This window comes from Osmerus mordax, chromosome 12 (assembly GCF_038355195.1).
Source record: "Osmerus mordax isolate fOsmMor3 chromosome 12, fOsmMor3.pri, whole genome shotgun sequence".
NCBI classification, from domain to species: Eukaryota; Metazoa; Chordata; class Actinopteri; order Osmeriformes; family Osmeridae; genus Osmerus; species Osmerus mordax.
Window position 1 is genome coordinate 8169862 of NC_090061.1, and position 20782 is coordinate 8190643.

The 20782-nt window shown below is 46.4% G+C and overlaps 5 protein-coding genes across 5 annotated transcripts in view; 1 reads left to right on the top strand and 4 right to left on the bottom strand.

Moving 5' to 3' along the window:
- Nucleotides 1–1412, top strand: part of LOC136954542 (teneurin-1-like) — an 85008-nt gene extending 83596 nt beyond the window's left edge. Inside the window, 2 exon segments of the mRNA XM_067248167.1 lie at nucleotides 266–408; nucleotides 657–1412. Of these exon segments, the coding sequence (XP_067104268.1) occupies nucleotides 266–408; nucleotides 657–1412 (899 nt within the window).
- Nucleotides 1413–3645: 2233 nt separating this feature from the next.
- Nucleotides 3646–5934, bottom strand: LOC136954341 (SH2 domain-containing protein 1A-like). Its single transcript, XM_067247952.1, has 3 exons — nucleotides 5523–5934; nucleotides 4740–4803; nucleotides 3646–4299 (listed from the first exon to the last, which is right to left on the bottom strand). Exons 1-3 carry the CDS (start codon nucleotides 5657–5659, stop codon nucleotides 4054–4056), a joined length of 447 nt encoding a protein of 148 aa, XP_067104053.1. The 5' UTR covers nucleotides 5660–5934; the 3' UTR covers nucleotides 3646–4053.
- A 1567-nt stretch (nucleotides 5935–7501) lies between these two features.
- Nucleotides 7502–8758, bottom strand: LOC136954650 (type-2 angiotensin II receptor-like). The gene has a single exon (XM_067248287.1). The coding sequence runs from the start codon at nucleotides 8756–8758 to the stop codon at nucleotides 7502–7504; it is 1257 nt and encodes a 418-aa protein (XP_067104388.1).
- A 4397-nt stretch (nucleotides 8759–13155) lies between these two features.
- LOC136954200 (MICOS complex subunit Mic27-like) lies at nucleotides 13156–16946 on the bottom strand. Its single transcript, XM_067247780.1, has 9 exons — nucleotides 16917–16946; nucleotides 16124–16219; nucleotides 15713–15838; nucleotides 15066–15120; nucleotides 14867–14965; nucleotides 14652–14743; nucleotides 14464–14565; nucleotides 14122–14356; nucleotides 13156–13866 (listed from the first exon to the last, which is right to left on the bottom strand). The coding sequence occupies exons 1-9, from the start codon at nucleotides 16926–16928 to the stop codon at nucleotides 13778–13780; spliced, it is 906 nt and encodes a 301-aa protein (XP_067103881.1). The 5' UTR covers nucleotides 16929–16946; the 3' UTR covers nucleotides 13156–13777.
- A 2960-nt stretch (nucleotides 16947–19906) lies between these two features.
- The window catches only part of LOC136954112 (connector enhancer of kinase suppressor of ras 2-like), a 34012-nt gene continuing 33136 nt past the window's right edge, over nucleotides 19907–20782 (bottom strand). Inside the window, 2 exon segments of the mRNA XM_067247658.1 lie at nucleotides 19907–20116; nucleotides 20324–20604. Coding sequence (XP_067103759.1) covers nucleotides 19907–20116; nucleotides 20324–20604 — 491 coding nt within the window.

Here is a 20782-nt window from a genome sequence, read left to right on the forward strand (position 1 = left end):
GCAAAAATAGTCTCAATAGTGTAGGTGTAATGCATATTGTGTGTGGGCTTGTGAGATCTTACGTGTTATGGCTTATTGTACTGTTCTATACCTTTGAAAGATTCTTTATTTCCCATGTTTTCCCAAATTCTGTTAACGTAGGTTTGTTTTCAAAAATTATTGTGCCCGTGTGTGTGTTGGTGTATGGGGTTGTGCATATTCATAAATACTCTTGCACTTATTTGTGTGCATTTGTGTGTGTGTGTGTGCATGTGTGTGTGAACAGATATCGGCAGCTGGCTGCAGCTGTTTGGCTTCCAGCTACATAACGTGGTGCCTGGCTTCCCCAAGCCAGAGGTGGGAAGCCTGGAGCAGGCTTACGAGCTGATGAAGACCCAAACCAGGACCCAGGACTGGGACTCCAGCAAGGTGAGACACCCACCCTTCCCTCCAACTAACCAAGAAACCCACCTAGCTACTCATCCCTCATATACTGCTGGAATGCTCTCATTGTTGGATCCAGTAGGTTATAGCTCCTCCCAAAACCTTTACCTTCCTTACCTCTCCCCATCCCTTCCTCTTCTCTCGTTGCCCTCCTCCCCTTCTTTCCCCACCTTTTTTCTTTCCATCCCCTCCCCTCTCTGTCGTCCTGCCTGGGACTGCCCCCCGCCCCCCAGGTGGTACTAGGTATCCAGTGTGAGCTCCAGAGACAGCTGAGGAGCTTCATCTCCCTGGACCGCCTCCCCCTGATCCCCGACCCCGTAGGCTCCGCCTGCCGAAGACCCCTCACCCCTCCCCCCTTCTCCACCCGCCCTTCCCTCCTCGGCCCCAGCATCCGATTGGCCGTCTCTCGGGGCCATGTCAGCGCCGAGGTCATCGGCGTGGCCGGCGAGGATAGCCGGCGCCTGGCGGCCATCTTGAATGGGGCGGCCTACCTGAGCGGTCTGAGCTTCACCGTGAACGGCCGTGACACGCATCATTTCCTGCAATCCCGGCCCATCGAGGAGGACCTCGGGCTGGGTCTGGGGGTGGGCGGTCGCGTCCTGGAGAATGGCGTGAACGTCAGCGTGTCCCAGATGAGCGCCACGGTCAACGGCAGGACTCGGCGCTTCGCCGACATCACCCTCCAACAGGGGGCGCTGTGCCTGTGCGTGCGCTACGGCGGCAGCGAGGAGGAGGAAAGGAGCCGGGTGCGGGAGGAGGCGCGGAAGAGGGCGGTGGAGGGGGCCTGGGAGCGGGAGAAGAGGAGGGTGGAGGAGGGCGAGGGCGGCAGCCGGGCGTGGAGCGAGGGGGAGAGGCAGCAGCTGCTGGCGGTGGGGCGGGTGCAGGGCTATGACGGCTTCTACTCCCTGGCCATCGAGCAGCACCCAGAGCTGTCGGACTGCGCCTCCAACATCCACTTCATGAAACTGAGCGAGGTGGGGCGCAGGTAACAGACACAGACGCCACCCCGTCCACCGCACGCCCCCCCCTCCCCCTCCACCCCCATCCAGGAGCTTGCCCCCCCCCCCCCCTCACCAAAGACTGCCTGTTTCTACACAAACAAAACAATTTGTTGTACTGTTTCTATATCAAAAGAAATACAAAAGTTAAATGGGAAGATGGGGGAGAAAATATTTCCAAATGCCTTTAATTGTGACAAAATGATGGTATTTTATTATTATTATCATTATTATTATTAATATTAATGTACAGCAGATGTACAGTAGAGTTTCTAATGGTGGCACAAGCATTGTGGTCTCCCTGTGGCTTTGCTTTTCTATCCAGAGGCTGTCTCTCTTTCTCGCTCTCTCTCTTTCTCCCCCTCTTTCTCTATCTCTTAGTTTCATCATAGGAACTGTGGAACCCCAGTCAAGACTTGTGGTGGGTGTTGTGTGACTCTCAGAATGGACTCACATTAGATAGAAAACGATTTCTCCTCCCTTTCTTTGACTTTCCTACATGGTTTACCTCCAAATGATGCTGTTTACATATCGTGCAAGAGAGGCCTTGTCTGTGCTGACACACTCACACAATTCATCCCCAAGCTTGTTGTTGGCATACTAGCCCTGTATACTACACTAGCCTGAAACACTGTGTGTATACTCAACAGACTGAGGTCAATTACTATTTGAGATTACTGTAAAATACTTGGGCTGTGCAATGGATTCAGTTGGCTATTAACAAAGACCAGATGGAAATGTACCAGAATGACGAGCTAACTCTCAATACTTTCTGTTTTTTGCTAATAGTATTTGATTTGGTTGGGATTCTCAAGAATGGAAGAATGTACATAACCCATGCTTTCATAATGAGAAGTGCTCAAGTGGAAAGCCCCACTGTTTATAATTAAGTGTCAGTATTGTTAATCAATAGAAAAACAATCACTTTTTTTGCAAAGAATTATACTGTACATTGCTATAGTATTCTCGCTGAAAATCAGACTTTATTGGGTTACAATGGTAATTAAAGGTATTATGTGTGACATAAGGATTAGTATTTGGGACTGGATTTACTCACTCTCGTTTGTTTTCATAAATGTCTCTCTCTCGCGCTCTCTGTGTGTCAATTCTTCTCATTCCACTCCTTATTATCAACCCCTCCCTTACCCTAACCCTCCCTTGCAAATGTACTTTCCCAACATTTGGAGCTCTTTAACCGGTGTCTGCTCATTCATTTCTCGCTTAAATAAGCTCAATCCGTTTGATGAGTAGGTTGACAGCTGAGCCTCTGTGTTTGTGTGCTTGTGTCTGTGTGTGTGTGTGCTTGTGTCTGTGTGTGGGTTGACAGAGCAGAGGGGGAAGGACCTGGAGTTGGCAGCATTGTCCTCATTAGCGAATGCAAATCCATGTGTTCACAGAACATTTCCAAGTCAATCAAGAAATTGCCACCATGGTACAGCTATATCTGTTTTATCCGCTGTTTATCTCTCGCCAGCACCTTTTCTCTCTGTCTCTCTCTTTCTCTGTCTCGCTCACCTTTCCTCTTTCCCTTCCATCTTCTGCTATACCATCTGTCCATCATCGGTGGCATGTGTTTGTCTCCAGAGTTGAATAGCGCACAGCAGCTGCTTAAATGATGCTAACAACAGGTGAGCTCCGCTCCGCTCCACTCCGACGGTGCCAGGAGATGCCTCTCGCCGCCTCTCTTCCTTCCTGCCTTCGAAAACCATATGCTGCGCTTGATTCTGTCCATAGCCCTTCACCACAGCAAGCAGATTGAGGGTGCGGTTGCTAGGCGACAGCTGCTCTTCCTCAGGAAGAACTGTGGGTGTGTGGATGTGGGGTGTGAATCTCTCTCTTTCTCTCTCACTATCTTTCTCCCTTTTCTTTCTCTCTTTCAATCTATCCCTCCCTCCCTGTCTATGTCGAGGAAGGGCTGCAGGATGGTGATAGTGTGTGGAGAATGCCTTGTCCATCTTCCCTAAGGTTTCTCTCCTCTCTGGCAGCCAGCATTCTCTCTCTGGAATCCAGTAGAATATGTCAAATTGAATTCCCATTTCTATAATGTATCAGTGTGATTGGGGTTCATGTATACGTGTGTGTGTGTGTGTGTGTGTGTGTGTGTGTGTGTGTGTGTGTGTGTGTGTGTGTGTGTGTGTGTGTGTGTGTGTGTGTGTGTGTGTGTGTGTGTGTGTGTGTGTGTGTGTGTGTGAAGTTGAGATAGAGGGTGAACTAAATCCTTTTATTATGTCACACAGACCTGTTGTGGTGAAACAACATGATTCATTTGCTTGTCATTTACAATTTAATTATCTGAACAAAGCCATATATTTGTTATTTAGTTTAAAATCTATAAACAACTATAAAAACATATTTTAAATTCATAATGTACTAATGTATGCAGCTCCTTCACAGAAAATTTGATTTTCGAAAATAGTTTTACGTACATATTCACAAATGTCACACTTATTGACTTCTCTCTAAACTACATTTTGTAAAATATAAACAAAAAGTGTGATATACATTAGTATGTTAATCAGAAAAAATGCAGTTGTAGAAAACAAGAGCAGACGGATTTCAATTGGGATTTCAATGCCTTTTAGACTACGTTCCTAGTCTCGAGATCTTGTTTCAGCCATGGGATGCTGTCTGTCTAGGGTACGGCTTTCTGAGCTTGCTTCCCACTGGTCCTGGTTTTCTGTCCGTGGACAGTTGTCTGGATCGGGTTACTGAGAGCAGGCAGTGTGTTTCCAGAGTGTGTGTGTGTGTACATGTTGGCCCGCGCCTGGGCTGTAACAGGGTACATCAGGGGCATGACGATTCCTTGGTCGGGGTGCTGGAAGGCTGCTATCAAGTTCTTGATTTTCCGGAAAAATCGTTTCTGCACGCCGGGAGCAGTCTGAAAGAAAGAGAGTCTCTTCCAATGAGAGGGCATAGTGTTCACCTTTCGCTCTCTCACTATCTTACTGTCTCGCCTTCGCTTAACATACAAAGCCATCAGATACACCCAGGACTACACACTCCCTATGAATTACACATTCTATGAAATATACTCTTTCTGTGAATATACTCTTTCTGTGAATATACTCTTTCTGTGAAATGCACATTCCCAGATATACCCTCAACAATGCCTCATTTGAAAAAAAATTTGCACACTCACGTCAAAATAGAGTGCATATATTATTGCATTTAATAAAGCAAGCAATGGTTCATTTTAATATAATGTTAACATTGTTGGGTTTTTGGGTCTTACATCTGCCGTCCAAGAACTGCATGTAATAAAGCAAGAAATGGTTCATTTTAATATAATGTTAACATTGTTGGATTTTTGGGTCTTACGTCTGCCGTCCAAGAACCGCTTTCATCAAGGAAGATCCTGTATGTGTAGACAGACCCTGTACACCTGGTGTCACACACAAACATCAAAAATATAAAATAAGTCTTAATAATATTGAGCCTTGGCAATGTTTGGCACATGATAACAAAATGTAAAAAAAAAAAACGTTTGTGATGTTATTAGAATCCCGTGATGCAGGGCCTTTCCGGCTTCCATACGATATAATGTTAAGGTCATTTTTAACCACATATGCTCATTTCAGTTTTTGGCAGGGATCTTACAGAAGTAAGCCCCCAAAAAAACCACAGGCCACACTTCTGCTTATGTTTTTTTTCAACATCTAAAAGACGTTTTTGAACCTCCACTTCCAATGAAGCTCTAACACTGTGGATACTTGCTGATGGAGTGTGTGCAGTATGATTTTGTCAAAGAGAGTGTGCCAATTAAATTCTGGACAGTACAATTTAACTCAGATACAAAATGATGGACCTAAACTGCTTAAGTACCTGCCACCATCTGCACATATTTAGAGCCATGGTTGCAGGTGCAGGCTTCTTAATGCTGATATTTTGCAACTTGGGACATGTACACAATTTGACTAATAGAGGTCTGCAGATGTGTGCCCAAGGGAGAAGCTACGCAGCTTGCTGATAATACTCTATTTTAGAACATAGGCAGTGTGGAGTACAGCATGCTATCTGAACTCAGAACATTTGATATGCTAATGAATGTAATTGGTGGATTCAAATAAAGCAGTGTGTGTGTGCGCGTCTGGATGTACTCACAGCACACAGAGGCAGTATACTCCCGGCACAGAATCGCTGTTACGGATTAGGTAGCTGCCATCTTTTCCCGAATAACACAGTCTTCTCTCCCCCTCCTCTTTACCAATATCCCCATGATACACAGACAGACTTTCCATATGGCTGGTTGGTTACTTTGTTGCCTGTTTTTTTTTTCTGACTGGTTTCCTGACTGGAGGGTTGGATGGCCTCTCCTAAATCTGCACAGGTTTGATTCCCAATGTCAAAGTCTTGAATCCTTGACCTTTGAGCAAGTCCAGGTGAATATCCGGTCTCTCTCTGTGACTGGCTTACAGGTAAGACGTGTTGTTCTGAACCTCTCTCTCAAGCTGCAGAGAGACAACTTCTGTCTCAGTCTCACCTCTAACCTTTGAGCATAGGCACGTCAGTTATCCTTTCCCTCTCGCTCTCTCTCGCTCTCTCTCTCGTTGCAAATTGTAGTGTTCGCCAGGAAGTGTTCAGCAGGAAATAACAACATATTTTAAATGGAACCTTCCGCAACATTGTGGGGAGTAACATAAGGTTGGGGTTTGATGTCATTTTCATACATTTGCTGCTAAGCATAGATATTAACATTGCAAGTTCATGGTATATGACTCAAGCGTTCTCAAAAAGATAAACATCTGTTATCAGCCAGCCTTCGTTTTCCGTTCCTCTGCTGCCAGGATGTACAATGAGAATGTCACATTGTTGATAAGACAGGTTGTGATGCAGGTCTTCATTTTTCCATATACATATATATATATATATATACCATTTTCCATGTCGCCCACATCCAATTTTCCCCCAGAAACGGAATGTTACCTCATTTTGATTGATATGCCCCAAATTTGAGTCATGTTTCAACTTTCCCACTGTTAAGTACTGCAACACAGAGCAGCTCTAGACTCAGTACACAGTAACTTCCACGTGATCACAATGTTAGGTAGTAAAAGAGAGACAGCAACTCTATGAGGTGATTACTTTGCTTCTGGCCTCCATCATGTGGACCTTCCAAACAGCTCACACATGGTATTGTCAAACCAGTTTACACCCAAACTGTCTTGTCAGCAATACTTGCCAAGTTGCCGCTATGACTACCACTTAATAAACTTTTATGGTCATGGATAATTAGACATAAACTTCCTATCTGTTAAGTTCTGGAAGATGTGTTGATTTGACAAGCTTGACTCATCATTAAGCAGTGGGGATGGGACCAGGCACATGTGCTGAAGTCTGACCTTCTGAATAGTGGTAGTGGTGTTGATGAACTGCTGCTGTGCTCTAGCCCCATCTGGTGGCGTCAATAGAGATCTGCACCAAGGCACTCTAACAGCCGGTATGATGGTATGAGGTTGGGGCGTGCCTTGGTGCTTGTATTCCATGTCTAACAGTGCAAAGCCACTGGATCTCTTCTGCAACCCATGTCATGTGTTCAATTATTGTCCAATAACTCCACCGTATATACAAACCATGTCAGATCTCCCTGATCTCAACTTTCCTGGGCCAAAGTAACTGCAATCTATGGCGGTATCAACAACATAGAAAACATAAACTGTATATAATTGTTTTATTTCAAATAATATATTCAGAAGAACAGGTAACAATGTGTGTCAAGAAGCTATACCAAATAATACATCATACTTTTAAATACATGGTGAATCTCTTGGCATGAGACAGCCCTTTTTTAAATGTTGATTATAGATTCAATCTCAGTTTCTTGTCAGTCTTCAGAGTTCCAGGAATGTGACACAGTCAATCATTACAATCAGCCCAGCCTCATAGCTGGGTTCTTTGCTGGGTACAAAGAAAGTGTTTGTGTGTGTGTGTGTGTGTGTGCTCACTGCTCAGTGCCATAGAGAGAAGTTCATTCGGTGGTTCTGTAGGGGGCAGAGTTTAAGAGGCAGAGCTAGAGAGGTTATGGTTTTATCCGGACAGTCTGTTCTGCAGGGTCACCTTCCCTGTCAAGGAGGGTGGGGTCTCTATGTGGGGCCAGAGGTCTCACTCTGCTTCCTGGAGAAGGAGCTGAGTCTGGTGCTGAAGGAGCCCCTCTTCTGCACACGGGCCTCCCCCTGGGCCGTCACACACACACACAAGCCCTCCCACATCCCCCCCAGGCGGCCCCGGAAGTGCTTCCCCAGGAAGCAGTAGAGGACGGGGTTGATGGCTGAGTTGGAGAAGCCCAGGCTGAGGCTGAGGGGCAGCAGGGTGGCGAGGGACCAGTGAGCCCAGCACTCCTCCACCACACCCAGGCTCTGCAGCACGTCCAGAAGGGTCAGCAGGTGGAAGGGGAACCAGCACAAGAAGAAGGCCAGGACCACGGCCGCAACCGTCCAGAGGACCCGTTCCAGCCCCCGGCCCTCCAGGGGCCTGACGGAGCAGGGGACGGAGGGCCTGCGGTCGGAGCTCACTGGGGGCTCCTGGCCAAGGCTTGTGACAGGCAGTTGTGGTGAGGAGTCTGCTTTAGTAAAGTTGTCTGTTGACTGATGTGCTTTACTGTCTGCCCCACGTTTGGCCCCCAGGCCGGGGCCCCCCAGCATCAGGTGCCTGGCGATGGCGCAGTAGCAGGAAGTGATGATCGCCATGGGCAACAGGAAGCCCAGCAGCATCTTCATCCAGGCCAGGCTGAGAAACCAGCCGTGATGGGGGTACAGGATCACGCACGCCTCCACCCCCAACTCCTCCACGTGGCGGGTGTCCCTCAGCACCAGGGTGGGGGCGGAGCTGGCGAATGCCAGCACCCACACCAGCATGCAGGCCCGCTGGGCGCGGCGCGGGTCCCGGGTGCCCTGGGCGTGGAGTGGACGCACGATGGCCAGGTAGCGATCCACGCTCATGCACGTGATGAAGAAGATGGAGGCGTACAGGTTGAGGGACAGAAGGCCACCACAGAGCTTGCACGCCAGCCAGCCGAATGGCCAATGGTAGCCCAGGGAGTAGTACACCGCCCACAGGGGAAGGGAGAGGAGGAAGAGGAGGTCGGACACACACAGGTTCAACATGAAGGTGTTGGGCACCGTCCTCCTGCCTCCTCCGGCCTGAGCCAGCAAACACAGGGCCAGAGTGTTGCCCACGATGCCCAGGGCACAGATGATGCCGTAGAGGGAGGGGATGAGGATGTTCTGGGGCAGGGAGGGCCAGGCTGGGCAGGGGGGCGATGTCGTCGGAGAGGAGGGGAGGTCAGTTGTGGGCGTGTAGAAGGAGTGGGTGGCATTCAGGAGAGAAAAGTTGTTCTCCATGGTTATAGTTTGGGTGGTTGCTTCTCCAAGAGTTTTCCAGCTGTATTAAAACAACCAGTGACATTCATAAGAGTCTTATATACAGTAAAACAACAGTTCTCCCCATTTATTTCTCCTGTTGTATGCGTCGTGCTGGTATGATTTGGAATCACATCCTCTAATCACCCAAAACTGTCAATTGTTTTAGGACATTGGAACAATCTATCATCAACATAATTACCATAAAGAATATCTAAACTAAAAGCCTACCAAAGCTATCTATATGCTCAAGAAAGGCAAAACATAAAAAACGAATAATATTTTAAAATGTATTAAGATTTAATTAAGATTAATCAAGCACAGATAATTATTTTCAACCCATTTAAAATCATATTTCCTGCTGTAACAAAGTACATTTCAACTGATCTCCAAAACTCCAATGTCATTGAACAACACTCTATACTGTATACTTCGAAGTCAGCCTGTGTCAAGAAATCCCAGTTTACCTTCAGCGTTGCGCTCCGAGACCCTATCCCCAGTGGATGTCAGCTAAAGTCTGTTATGCTCTTCCCAGGAGTGGTGCTGCTGTCCTGGCTGAACAGGGTCTGGATGAGCTCCCTTCTTCCAGGCTGTCTCTGGGCGTCTGGATGGAGGCTGAGAGGCACTGTGGAGGGCTGAGGCTGGACTGCGGGTCTTATAGGCCCTGGACTGAGGTGGTGGGGTGGGCTCAGCAGCAGCATGACATGGGATGGACAACGGCTTTCACTTTTTCTCTCCCTCTCTCTCTCTGTCTGTCTCTCTCTCTCTCACACGGTCTCAGTCTCTCTCCCTCTTTTTTCCTCTGTCTTTTTTAACAACGGGTCAACAGCCCCCACCATCTGTACCTCAACATTCCACAAGAATGAAAGAGAGAGGAAGAGATAAATCAGATCAAGATGTGTTACAGTTTTCCCAAATTGAGGGGGGATCTAACTTCCAGATTAAAATCAATGTCTGGGGACCGGAGCACCTCTCAGATGCCCCGCCCTCAGCAAACAAGTCCGCCTGGAATCTCAGGAGGGTGGAGTGAATTATTCCGGTACCATTCCATTGGTTCTGTTGTGGCAGACAATATGAATATCAAGCACAGATAATTATTTGAAACCATTTGAAATCCTGCTTCCAACCAGGTCTGGGCACTGTATGACCCTGTGAGTTAAAGCCCCCTTAATGGTCCCCTTACTGGAGGAGTAGAGACTGTGTTAATTGGAGCCACCTCTGAGTTTGTTATGAATGTGTCATATATATACAGCCTGTCAGCGGTCAGATAAGTCATGGGAAATATTTACACTGTCAAAGTACAGGAGCAGAGGAGTGGAGAGGGAGAGAAAGAGGGGAAAAACGGACAGAGGGAGAGACCGAGAAAGTGCCACAGGAATATAAAGATGGAGGGGAAGAGAGGAAATGAGAAAGGGAGAGGTGGAGAAGAGGGAAAGGAAATGGTGGGAGGAAAAGAGAAGACATGGAGGAGAAGACGGCGACAGAGAGATGGAACTGACAGTAGTGGGAGGAGGGAAAAAAGGAAGAGGGAGAAAGAGAGGAGATTCCCTCCAGTGGTTTTTCATTAAAAACCTTCAGTGAAATTTAATGAGGGTTGTGTTTACCACTGTGAGTCAGGTTACATCATGGTTCCTTTGATCAATATGGATGGAGTAGGGGGGTTTGTGTGTGTTTCCGTGTGTTGGCATAGTGTGTATGCGTGTGTGTTTGCGTGGTGTGCATGTGTGTTTGCGTGTGTTTGTGGAGTGTGTATGTGTGTACCGTGCCATCATTTGTCTGTGTGTACTTTCTCAGTCCTTGAGAAATCAGATATAAGATGCAAATACAAGGCCAAGCTATCATCTGGGATTCTCCCCTGCAAGGTTACTGAAGAGAGCGAGAGGATTGGCCGAGATCCGGGTACGACTGAGTTGTTACCGACGACGGCCGAGGACGTTCACATGGCTGAGGCGGTGATGTCTCACCAACATGCAGTTGCTGCAGTTTAGAAACACAGTTTCCTGTTTTGTTCGCTGCGGTTACCACATCTGAAGTGTTTTGGGATGGGCTGCGTCTCTCTGGCGACAGAGACAGTTATTTGTAGTTTTTCTTTTAACACATTCCTCACAAGCATTTCTTTCTAAGTCGCTGACTATAGAGACAGTGTTGCTGAGTAGCAGAGGGGGGGGGGGGTGAAGGGATGAGGAGATTGGGGTCGGAATTGAGGGGATATTGTTGGTTTACAGACAAAGGGAGGTTAAGGCTTAAGGATTTGAAACTTGAAGAGGTATGCATGACCGGTCAGGCGTGCATGTGCACAGGCACCCATCCACCCACACACAGGTCACACACCCTGACCACAAGCACACTTCTCACAGCCAATGACCTGGAGCAGACATTTACGATGTGAGGCCACCGAGGCCAGCAACAACAGGAAGGTAGGACACACAATACCACGGCCTCACTAGTGACTCTCTTCTTTCTCCTCGGAACTTTCCTTTAGCTCCAAAAACAGTCAGAGGAACAGTACATTTGTCTCAAGGCCTTTCTCCCTCACACACACACGTACAACACAGTCGATACAAATCGGGAGGTATCACATACTGTACCGTGTCATGACATTAACACCCATCCGTATCAACAACCTTCAGAGTAGCTAGGCCTGGTTGTCACAGGTGGGAATTCGGTATCACCCAGTGGCTGAATCTCTGTGTTCAGACACAGCTCAACACCGACTGGGTGAGAGTCTCTGGGCATCTGTCTACACAGGTTCAGGCTGTGGACAGCCAATGAAATCCATCAAATCATTCATTTGACCATAGGTAAAAGAGTAGGTAAAGAATGTTTAGTGACACTGCCTGAGAAAGTAATTCTATAAACACCAGTCAGTCAAGAAAAATGCAGAATATGGCCTTGCTTCTCTGTAGAGGGACACTTCACTTTGACGTGTGTGCGTGCGTGCGTGTCTTCCAGTCGCTCACAGCACAGTCACCAATGCTAATCAGTTGACCTAATCTAAAGGCCTGGGAAAAGCAGACTCCATGGGCAGCATGTGCACACACACACACACACATACACAGTAGCATGCTTCTTATGTCTCGTGTTTAGAGTTATGATGATAAGCATTCTGAGTTTGTTTCATGGTAGGGCTCTCCCAATGTCTGAACCTTTATCAGATAAGGAGCAGACCATCCTCACCCCACTACACAGCACCCTCTCAGAGGAAACCCAGGTTAAAGGTCCAGGGTTCTGGGTGTTTATGTCCCAGCTTCCTCCCTCGGTCCCAGCATGGTTACTAGAGGTTACGCAAATGAGTCAAACTGAGACACTCAGAAGGAGAGAGGAACACCAGAACTTTGTCCCCGTGCTAGGCAAGCTGACGGCTGGAGGCTACTCCTAGAGGAACCACATTTCCCAGCCTCCGTCAGCCCGTACAGGCCCTGAGGGATGACTAAACTGGTACCGCATGAGTTCATTAGCATTGTGAGAAGTCAGATAAAGACTTGAGGAACATCTTGTGGTCTGAGGCAGACTGTTTCCAGGAACGCTGGAGTTAGATGTGTCTAAAAACAGACTGGTCAGAGGGGGCAGCCCTGGAGGTCCCTCAACTCCAAATAGCGACAAAGGCTCCACCAATCACAGACAGGAAAAAGAGACTGAGACGCACAGGAAGGAAGTTCAGTCTGATCTGGTCTTGGCAGGCAGTTTGTTTTGTTGGTCCTCCTGTCACGCACAGAGATGCTTTGAATACAACTAGAGAAAGAAAGCAAGAGCTGGTCACAGTGACACACGCACAGTTTCTCCCTCACACATCATGCTGGCCAGATGCCCAACTCTGGGTTAATGAGGTACAGACATCCTCTGGACCACCGGTAGAACCATGACAAAGCAGTAAAGATAAGGAGAGATACTGTTACTTTGTGAGTGCATCAGAGCTGAGGCAGGTTTAACCCTTGTGCTGCCTTCGGGTCACATGACCCAAAGGTTCATAACGAACCATTGTTGTGTTTACCCAATTTTACCCAATACAAAAACAAATAAAAATAATTTTATTTTAACCTTCGCAATGTGGGGGGTCTGAGACAGCCCAACGGTAGAAAGAAAATGCTTCACTTTGTTTTTGTATGCGGTAAAGTTGTCTCAATACAACGGTGGGTCACAATGACTGATGGGTCAGAATGACCCGAAGATAACACAAGGGTTAAGTCAAAGCATGTGGGTCTGTGGTCTGAATCTTACTTTCAGAAAAACAGAACAATGACTGAATGTGTGGCTAATTCATTTTCAATGCAATAAGTATTGAACTAATCAGTGATTGAAACTCAATATCCAATGATCCAACAGTGTGTGTGTGTGGGTGTTCATCAAAACAGAAGTGCATTTTCTTTAGAAATATAGATTTATTCAAGATACATTTGAAATATTTCTCTCTACAAGTGCAAAAATATGTATGCAATCACAGATACATATATTTTGGAATTTGCATATCAGTATGATATAAAACATACTTGTATCATTCTTAAGCTGCCCACCCACAAAAACCCCTAAGCCTTGAAGTCAAAAGTAGACAAGACATGATCTCACCACTTCCTGTGCAGTACAGCCATACGCAGTTGTAAACAGTAATGTGTGTGTGTGTGTTCACCTGACCTGTAATGTCTCCAAACTAACTGATAACACACTGATAGAAAGCGTTGCTGCAGTTATTGGATTACGCTGTCTCTTGGCAGGATAAACATATATTAGGACATACAGATTACTGTGTGACTTGATTGAACCTGATTGTGCCACTGTAAGGGCACAACCTCTCCTCATGTCTCCTCTCCTCTCTCCTCATGTCTCCTCTCCTCTCTCATCATGTCTCCTCTCCTCTCTCATCATGTCTCCTCTCTCCTCATGTCTCCTCTCCTCTCTCCTCATGTCTCCTCTCTCCTCATGTCTCCTCTCCTCTCTCCTCATGTCTCCTCTCCTCTCTCCTCATGTCTCCTCTCCTTCTCTCCTCTCCTCATGCCTCCTGTCCTCTCAGCTACGTGTGCTGTACAGGTCTGCGTCCTCAGGGTCAGACTGGCCAAAGTCCATCAGGGACTGTTCAGGACTGATCTTTGGATGTTCTGGAAAAGAGCAAAAGAGTCAAAGAACCACCAGAGAAATCTAAAGAAACACAGAGAGATACATGAAGAGAAAAACACAAACAGATACAGAAAGCCAGAGCCAAAGAGAGGTCAGTCAAACCGCAAAAATCATTTAGAACATGGTTTATCTACTATGTGGTCAGACAGATCGGCTGATCACGCAAATAGGTTTGACAGCTGTATATGTAACTGAGTTTGTTATTGCATAGATGGTGATGGTGTGTTCAGCGGTACCTGTGTGTGTGTCAGCCTGTGTGAGCACTGGCGTGTGTGTGTGCCCTGGAGCTGGAGGCTTCCCAGTTCCAGTGGTGGGTGTGGCCACCAGCACAAACGCCGCCACCAGCTCAGCATCAGAGGGGGGCGTGGCCGAGGCGGGGCTGACTGGGGAATGGGCGGAGTCCGGGGAGAGGCCGGAGACAGGAGGCCCCTCCTCCTCTACAGGGGCCTCTGGCTTTGGCACATTGTCAATCTGTCAGAAACAAACAGGGATGGCTAGAAACAGACAAACAAGAATCGTAGCTTCAGTCAGATTTGCAAGCATGTGGAAACGCTCCAGTGTCTGGCGTGACTCTGTACCTGGGTTTTGGAGCTGGGTTCTTTGGGGCTGACAGTGGACAGGAGCGAGGAGACTGTGGTTGTGCTCCACTGACCGGCTGCATAAAACTGATTGCCCATTACCTAGGAAACACGTGGTGGAGTTCTGTGATGTCAGTTTTGAGTGGGTGTGGCCCTAGAACCTGGGAAGTGGTGATTGGTGCTCTCACCTTGAGCAGAGCCACAGATTGGGCAGGGTAGCAAACTGATGCTCCAGCACCCATGAAGACCAGGGGGACTGCTAGTTTCCTTAGACGAGAGTCTATTGCATGCAAAAATAAATGCACGCACGCACACACACATATATGTGGAAAGGCTCTTTCTTAAATGAGGCATGGACATGGACAGTGTGGGAGTGTGGAGTGATTATAGGATTGTGTGTTACCCTGCCTGGTGACGAGCATGCCCACCAGTCCAGCCATGTAGATGGAGCCCAGTCTAGGAAGGAAGCCTGGTGGAGGGTCTTTCAGATAGTGGTACACATCTGTACACACACACACACACACAATGATGCAAACACTGACAACTGGGCACAACTAACCACAACTGAGAATAAAACAATAAGAAAACATATTTGGGCTAACCTTGACTCGCATGATACATGTGCACACTTCCAACTTTCACGGAGACACAGGCACCCTGTAAAGAGTTGAGGATGTACAGTATGATCTATTCATTTAGCAGACGCTTTCATCCAAAACGGAGACAACTCATGAATGGCAAACCCTGTAGAATGGATGAAATGAATGAAAGCCACGCTAAATTGATTTCTATATGTTGCCCATACAGCATATTTGTTCCAGGAATTCATGACCTTAAAAGGAGCTACTTCAGTAACCGTTCCATATCATATACTGTATCTGGATGCCCTATGCACACTATCAGCTTTACATGCTCCACAAATCAGTTTTACACCTAGCCCTGCATCCTGTCTGACAGCTTAAGGTTAACTAACTGACTGACTAACTGACAGACTTGGCTGCAGTGGCTGCTGTGCAGAATGTGTCGCCTACAGACCATGGTAACAGTGACTCATACGAAGATGACAGAGAAGAACAAATGGTTATATGGAACAAATAACCGTGAATAACGTTTGAGACTGTTTGTCAGTTAACAGACAAGTGTCTTCTCAAATAAGCACCTGGTTTACCTAATTACATCTGTGTCTATGAGTATATTGGAATTTTCTAGAGTATATGGTAATGTAAAAGTGTAAAGTGTAAAGTATTACCAGTGCAGCTTGGATGTAGGGCTGTAATGTGGCTCTAAGAGAGGTCACGCTGCTCTGCAGCGCCCCTGGCTGCTCAGTGACAAACTGGAGCTGATAGTTTCGGGGCAGAGGTGTGTAGATGGACAACTAAAACAGGGACAGGAACACAGGTTAGGCTGTGATAGGACAGGGCAGCAAAACACAGGCTTGAAGTTAGACACCCAATGTGATGTCATATCTGGAGAGTGGTTAAAAGTACTATATCTACTGGCATAAACATGAAATTAACTCTGGCATGGGTCACTTTCCTCATTTAAATTGCAACATCAGTCAGTTTGAGTGTCTGGTCTGCTACTTATTCTTTAAAAGTTGTAGCCTTGACCAACTATAGAGTTATGCCTACACTGACAGGGTTTCTGTCTGAAACCGTACCTGTTGTGGTGAGAATATGCCATCCAATTCAGCCTCCATAGAGCACACCCGGAAGGATGCTATGCCCAGGACGGTTGGCACGGCAACCATCACAACCTGAACAGACACACACACAGTAGCTGAGTACTGCTTTACCTTGTTTAGGTTATGTTTTTAGTTGATATGCACTTCCTTTCCTGTATGTTAATGAAATAACCGGTGACGATGTAGAGACCTCTATAACATACTATTCCACTTGGGCAAGTCGAGGGGAACTGGAACTTCAGTAAAGTGACTGGATAATGACCATAGCATAATTCGCTAGCTAATTTAAGGATTAAAGCAGCTGTAAAATATATTGCATATTAACACTACAATATCAAGCTAGAAAGGTCTACAGGTCGTGCAAGCCAAGGACAGTAGCTAGCTACAAGGCTAGCAGCCGCCCATTTTCTTATGTTTTCAAATTACAGATATTGTAATATTTTATTTGACATGGCAATGACAGCATGCAGGCAGTTGTAGTCTATGCCAGCAAACTATAAACGTAACCGAACGATCGTATACAATGCATACTGCAGTGCTGCTTGTTTACTGTTGTGAGTGCCAGCTGCTACAGTAGTGCTAACTAGCTATGCGAGCTAAGTTTCGCGAGAAGACAGACAGTTGTATTCTGTTATGAGTTTTCATAGCTCAATCGAGTTGAAAATGCATGTTTGTGTAATTGTGCTGCAACTGTATAAAACGTATTAATAAAATTCCAAAATGTAGAACTGTAAAAAAACATTTTAACACTGTTGTTGAAAACAATCACCTTGGCCGCCATGACAGCTTTCTTCTTAATCGATGATGTATTGAGAAAACAGTGATACGCTGCAGCATTCTCAGGTGTGTACCGCCACCTACTGGCTGGAGTACTACAGCATGCGGTGAACGAATGATTCTTCAAGAAGCAACATATGACGAATAAGGGTAGGGGTAATTCATAGTGCAGAGGATTCAGTTTATTGAATTCAAAGTTTTACAACTTAGGTTTACAATCTGTATGTTTTGTAATATATATTAATATATATGAAACCAAAAAAGGCTACTTTAGGAAGAATAAATGTAATTTTCTTTCTTTTGCTTTAATAGCATCTTTAGTCAGTTAATTTACAGAATAACAGTTAGCTAATATCCTTGAAAAAGAGCAATATGTTCCTTTTTTCAATGTCGCAGTGCAACTTACATCTTATACACCTGTGCAATGTACCGTGAGGTGGACACCCCTGAAAGAACACACAGTGGAATCTCCCATTGGCTTGGGCTGTTGCGGCGGGTCTACTCACACGGAGAGCTGGGAGGAATTAACACAGTCTGTGCCTACAAATCATAACATAACACCTCTAGATCTACAGTAAATGACCTGCTTCAAAGAGCAGGCAGTTGTGAAATAATGATAACAATATCAGAGATGAACAACAGAAGTTTAGAGACTAAAGCAAAGTGGTTCGTCCCCTCTTTAGTAGAATGTGTGTAGGAAATGGATACCACCCTGACCAGTCTGTCTGTTGCAGAAAGGGCTGGGGAGGCACAGAGAAAGTAGTTGCATCATTTTATAGTTTTTTGTGGTAAACTTTCCTTTGAAAAAAAAAAAACATAACATTTTGACAATGTTTCTTTGTGGGTCTATGTTAAACAGTTATGTGAGATAAAAGTTAGAGCTACTTGAGATGATAAATGATAAGACATGAGATACAGAGTAAAATACATATGGTGCCTGTCAGATACAGTATGTGCTGGTCGTAGTGTATTTCTGTTCAGATTTTGGGACAGCAGGGGACACTGGTAAATTAGTGGCCTCTTTGGCCAAGTCTGAAACAAGAGAATGTAGCCTACTGTACCAAAGGCGTGACCAGCTAAAACCTACAGAAATAATGATATGACTAAGAAAACTGCATCAATATCGATAGTGTGATCAGTACGAACTGCAGACATTCTCTTTATAGTCTGTCACTGAATTATATTATTTTGACTTAGAAAAAAACACGAATACTTAAATAAGTGAACATATAAAGACTCTTTTAACAGTACTTTTGCATTTTTCATGCGCTACAAATCTAATATCTTGCGACCATGAGAGTTAAGAAAAAACAACACAATTGATCCACAACATGACCCTGTCTTTTCAAATTAGTCTGGGGCCTTGTCTCATGCAAAACTCAGTCAGGAGAATATTCTGAACTTCAACGTGGTGTCAACCAGAATAACCGTTAGTCCTAATGATGTTTACCCTTTGCTGACTGTAACTCCTCACTAGAAAAACCCTGCATCTATGTGAATCGGGGGATACTGCAAAACCTTGGCATAGAATACATAGGGCTATTTTGTACATCATACCTATGACACAAAACATAAATAGCTTTATATCTTCTATGTTAAATATATTTGTAGACTGTACACAAATCTTTAGAAAAACGAAACGGCAAATGCTTTACCTGATATTCTGAACATTAATGACAGGCCATTGAGACGTGTGACCCTGTGATGCAGCCAATGAGATATAGAGATATAGAAAGTGCATTCTTTGTGGTGATTTCTTTGAAATACTCTCTAGCTCTTTGCATTCGCTGAAGAAGGAGAAAAAAAGTTTGCACACTCACGCGTTTACACACCCTCCTGCCTTCCTCTCGCTACCCCGAGAAGTGGTTCACAGTGGCAATGGAACAGACACACACACACCATGATACACACAAGTATACAAATATACACAAGCCGACATGGGCCCACTACACAGTATAAAGTATAGAGTGGAAGAAAGAAACCAAGAGAAGCATTGGAAACCAACCCTAAAAGAGAGAGGGATAGAGAAAAGAGAAAGGAAGAGAAAGAGGTTAAGAGACGTGGATGAAATCAGATCATCTCAGATAGTCTTGTGTCAATCAGGAAGTCAGGTGACCACTGACTGGCATGTTGTCTTCATCTCCTCACTGGTCACGTCTCGTTTCTCGAATAGAAAAAAAATGACAACCTCAGCTGGGTGGATCCTTCACACCCAGAGGTTTTGCATTCACAGGAAGAGTTCACAGTTTTCCTCAGTGGCTACTGGACTTGCAGGCAAACCCCTGTTGAAGTTAAGGGGTGCCATACAAGCCACCTGTCACAGTCACGCAGTCCCGAACAGTTCACTGACAGACCCCGCCATCCCTCCTCTGTCAGGACGGAAGGACAAGGCCTCTCTGGAGTTGAAAGAGAGATTAGATGTGCTGTATGAGGTGCCAAACAAAGAGATAGAGGAGGAGGGGGGTTGCGGCTGTGGTCAGTAGAAAGATACAGTGTTTTGGCGAATGGGGTTTCTGGTCGGTATTGCTGCTACATGTTTTACACCCCTGCTCAAAAAAGAAAAAAGAAACTCACATAGCAAAACCAGGAGAATACAAAGGAAACCATTGTGACAAAAAGTCAATTTTTCCCCTTTTTGCTAGTCAAGCGTGTTCAGTTCGTGTTGAATAGACAAAGGAAGAATACAGCTTTCTGTTCAGGCATGCAGTAGGCACCCTGCCGGGTCCTCAGGATTATCAAAAGATCACACACAGTGTCCTGACTTGCCAATTGGACTATTTACACATCGTACAGTGCCTGGTTGTTTGGTTGCTGTGAGTGTGTGCGTAAAGTAAATGTGTATGTGTGTACTGAAGGTGGCAGGCATGGGATAAGAGGTGTGTACGCATCTGTGTGCGCACGCGTGCGTGTGTCTATGTGTGTGCATGCGTCACCCTCCCTCTCGCTCTCTTCCTGCCCCCTGAACAAAACCCTGCCCCCTCCTCAGACATGCGTCTCGATGAAAGAGTGTGTGTGTGTCATGAGCGGGGCTGCGAGCGGGGAGAGATCGTCCTGGCCGTTGGTGCCGGGGCTGAGCTGGCAGATGTCAGAGTAGAGCTCACTGTTCCACTGCTTCCACTCCCTAAAGCTCTGTGAGCACAGAGTCGGGTCCTCCAGCAGGGCGCAGATCACCGCCAGCTCGGACTCCTTGGCCTGAGGGACAGGAGAGAAGGGATTGACCCCAGTCAGAGCTGCTGGGACCACCTCAGCTCCGCCCCCTCAACTTGAACACCAATGAAACTGTGGATTCAGAACACATCTGGTTCTATATTCAGGGTTCTTTGAACTTTATTCCATGGGAGTGATATACTGATACGTATATTTACGCGTGTGTGCACGTGTGTGTGGACGTGTGTGTACCTTCAGGGTGCTGCGGAGGGCTCGGACCCTGTGCAGCCTGTCGTTCAGGAGGGGGTCCCTGCAGCGCTGGGTGAAGCAGCGTCGGAGCTCCTGGCGGCTGCAGGGCCGGGGGTCCCCGAGGGCCGACACGTTGGCCTGCTCCAGGGCCCGGTACAGCTGCTCTAGGCCGTCCAGACCCTCCGCCACCGACGCCCCCTCCCGCCCCTCCGACAAACGCCGTTCCCGTCCCTCCGAGACCCGCCTCTCCCGTCCCTCGCTCCGCCCCTCTCTCGGTTCGAGGACTGCGGGAGAAGGACAGAAGGGAAGTGATCAGTGTGACTGAAAGACTTGAACTGAGCATACAGAAATAAGAGCCTGAATTTAAGGAGAAAGCCTTTTCAATTAAGTTGTAATTATCAGTGTGCACGTGACATTTAAACGTTGTTTACAGTACATTCATTCAATGATTAAAGTCTTTCC

Bases quoted from the DNA above. Each gene is read 5' to 3' on its own strand.
- LOC136954341 (XM_067247952.1), bottom strand. From the start codon at position 5,659: ATGGAAAGTCTGTCTGTGTATCATGGGGATATTGGTAAAGAGGAGGGG. The intron at 4,804-5,522 runs GTGAGTACATCC...GTGTGACACCAG, and splicing joins GTATACTGCCTCTGTGTGCT to GTGTACAGGGTCTGTCTACA. The intron at 4,300-4,739 runs GTAAGACCCAAA...TCTTTCTTTCAG, and splicing joins GCGGTTCTTGGACGGCAGAC to ACTGCTCCCGGCGTGCAGAA.
- LOC136954650 (XM_067248287.1), bottom strand. From the start codon at position 8,758: ATGGAGAACAACTTTTCTCTCCTGAATGCCACCCACTCCTTCTACACG.
- LOC136954200 (XM_067247780.1), bottom strand. The intron at 14,744-14,866 runs GTAACACACAAT...TGCATGCAATAG, and splicing joins CATGCTCGTCACCAGGCAGG to ACTCTCGTCTAAGGAAACTA. The intron at 14,357-14,463 runs GTACAGAGTCAC...TGTTTCTGACAG, and splicing joins AACCCAGCTCCAAAACCCAG to ATTGACAATGTGCCAAAGCC.